General features: G+C 43.5%; 1 protein-coding gene across 1 annotated transcript in view; it reads right to left on the bottom strand.

Annotated features, from left to right (window-relative positions):
• Positions 1-1,598, bottom strand: part of WDR5 (WD repeat domain 5) — a 12,928-nt gene that overhangs the window by 2,558 nt on the left and 8,772 nt on the right. The window contains exons 10-11 of the mRNA XM_009573738.1: positions 1,098-1,131; positions 233-307 (exon numbers count right to left, since the gene is read on the bottom strand). Of these exons, the coding sequence (XP_009572033.1) occupies positions 233-307; positions 1,098-1,131 (109 nt within the window). The remainder of the gene's footprint in view (positions 1-232; positions 308-1,097; positions 1,132-1,598) is intronic.

Here is a 1,598-nt window from a genome sequence, read left to right on the forward strand (position 1 = left end):
CTTTGCTAGTGGTGAGGGGGCAGGAGCCTGCAACGGGACAGCGGGCCCGCCTAGAAACACAGACACCAGAGGTGCTCAGAGGGACCTTCCTAGGACACCCTCTTCTCCCACTGCACTATGGCACCTGTGAACCAGCACCCACCAAAGGAGGTTTCCATCCCCAAACTACTGTTTCTTCTGCAGAGAAAAGCAGTAAAAACCACACATCGGTAAAAAGTAAATGAACACTAACCTTTCCACCGGTAACAGAGAAATTTGCAAATATGCAGTACTTCTCATTTTTGTGTCCTGTGTAGGTCTTCAGGCACTGAAAGTAAAGAGCCACAGGACATTAATACAGCTGGGAGGTAGTTTTCCCAGTCAAGGACAAACTTTTTTGGCAGAAAAGACTAAATATAACTGCCTGTGTTTCCCACCCTGCCAACTTATCTAGAGGATGCAGAGGGCATCTCTGCCCTAGAACACTAACCAATTTTGAGGGGGGGGGAACAATTTTGAGGGGGGGGGGGGAAGCCCTAAATTTATCACATTACCACAGAGAAAGAGAGCAACAGCAATTTATTGTTCATAAAGAGAAAAATGCAGAAATATAGCTTTATTTAATGTCTCAGGGCTATGCAGGAGCCAAATCACTTCACACCCTCCCCCCGAAGGCATCTTTAGTCATAGAATCATAGAATGGTTTGGGTTGGAAGGGACCTTTAAAGGTCATCTAGTCCAACTCCCCTGCTGAGGGCAGGGACATCTTCAACTCGATCAGGTTGCTCAGAGCCCTGTCCAACCTGACCTGGAATGTTCCCAGGGATGGGGCATCCACCACCTCTCTGGGCAACCTGTGCCAATGTTTCACTACCCTCACTGTAAAGAATTTCTTCCTTATATCTAGTCTAAATCTACCCTCTCTTAGTTTAAAACCATTCCCCCTTGTCCTACCACAACAGGCCCTGCTAAAAGTTTGTCCTTTCCCACAGAGAGGTACTAACACTTTTTTACTTCAGTATTCATAAAATGGTAAGCAAGTTTAAAAAGCACATATGAAATCCAGATTTTCCTATAAGCTTAGTTAAGTCTACATAGTGAGACAGGATTGTTTTTACCTTTCCTTTGCTGTAGTCCCAAAGTTTAAGAGTGCTAGAAAACAACAAAAAAACAAAGATTTTAGTTCTTGGGTTTTTTTCATCTGACCATTTCCTAGCAGCAGGAAAAGTTTCTCCATACCAGAGTTCTTAAAGTCTACATGGATCACTTTAGCCTGGCTTCAGAATGCAGCGTCAGTTAACCCCAAAGTATCAATTTTACTACCATGCCATTCATACACTCCTCCATAAAAAAGGGTATATTTAAATATTTCCCCACCCTGCAAGTTTCTTTATAAATAATGACCAAACAAATAGGGAAACAATGGGCAGGATAACAGACAAATTACAGTGAGAGAAGATAAGGTGGTTTGGCAGACATCCCCCAACTCCCAACGCATCCAAAAGATTCACACAGATTTCTTTAGACATCATCTTTCTCAGGGTGAGAAACCCACTAGAATCAGGGATGGCCCTACAAACTATCCCGTTTCCCCCAGCTGTTCTAAAATCAAATCCTGC

This window comes from Fulmarus glacialis, unplaced genomic scaffold, assembly GCF_000690835.1.
Source record: "Fulmarus glacialis isolate BGI_N327 unplaced genomic scaffold, ASM69083v1 scaffold3703, whole genome shotgun sequence".
In the NCBI taxonomy this organism is placed as follows: domain Eukaryota; kingdom Metazoa; phylum Chordata; class Aves; order Procellariiformes; family Procellariidae; genus Fulmarus; species Fulmarus glacialis.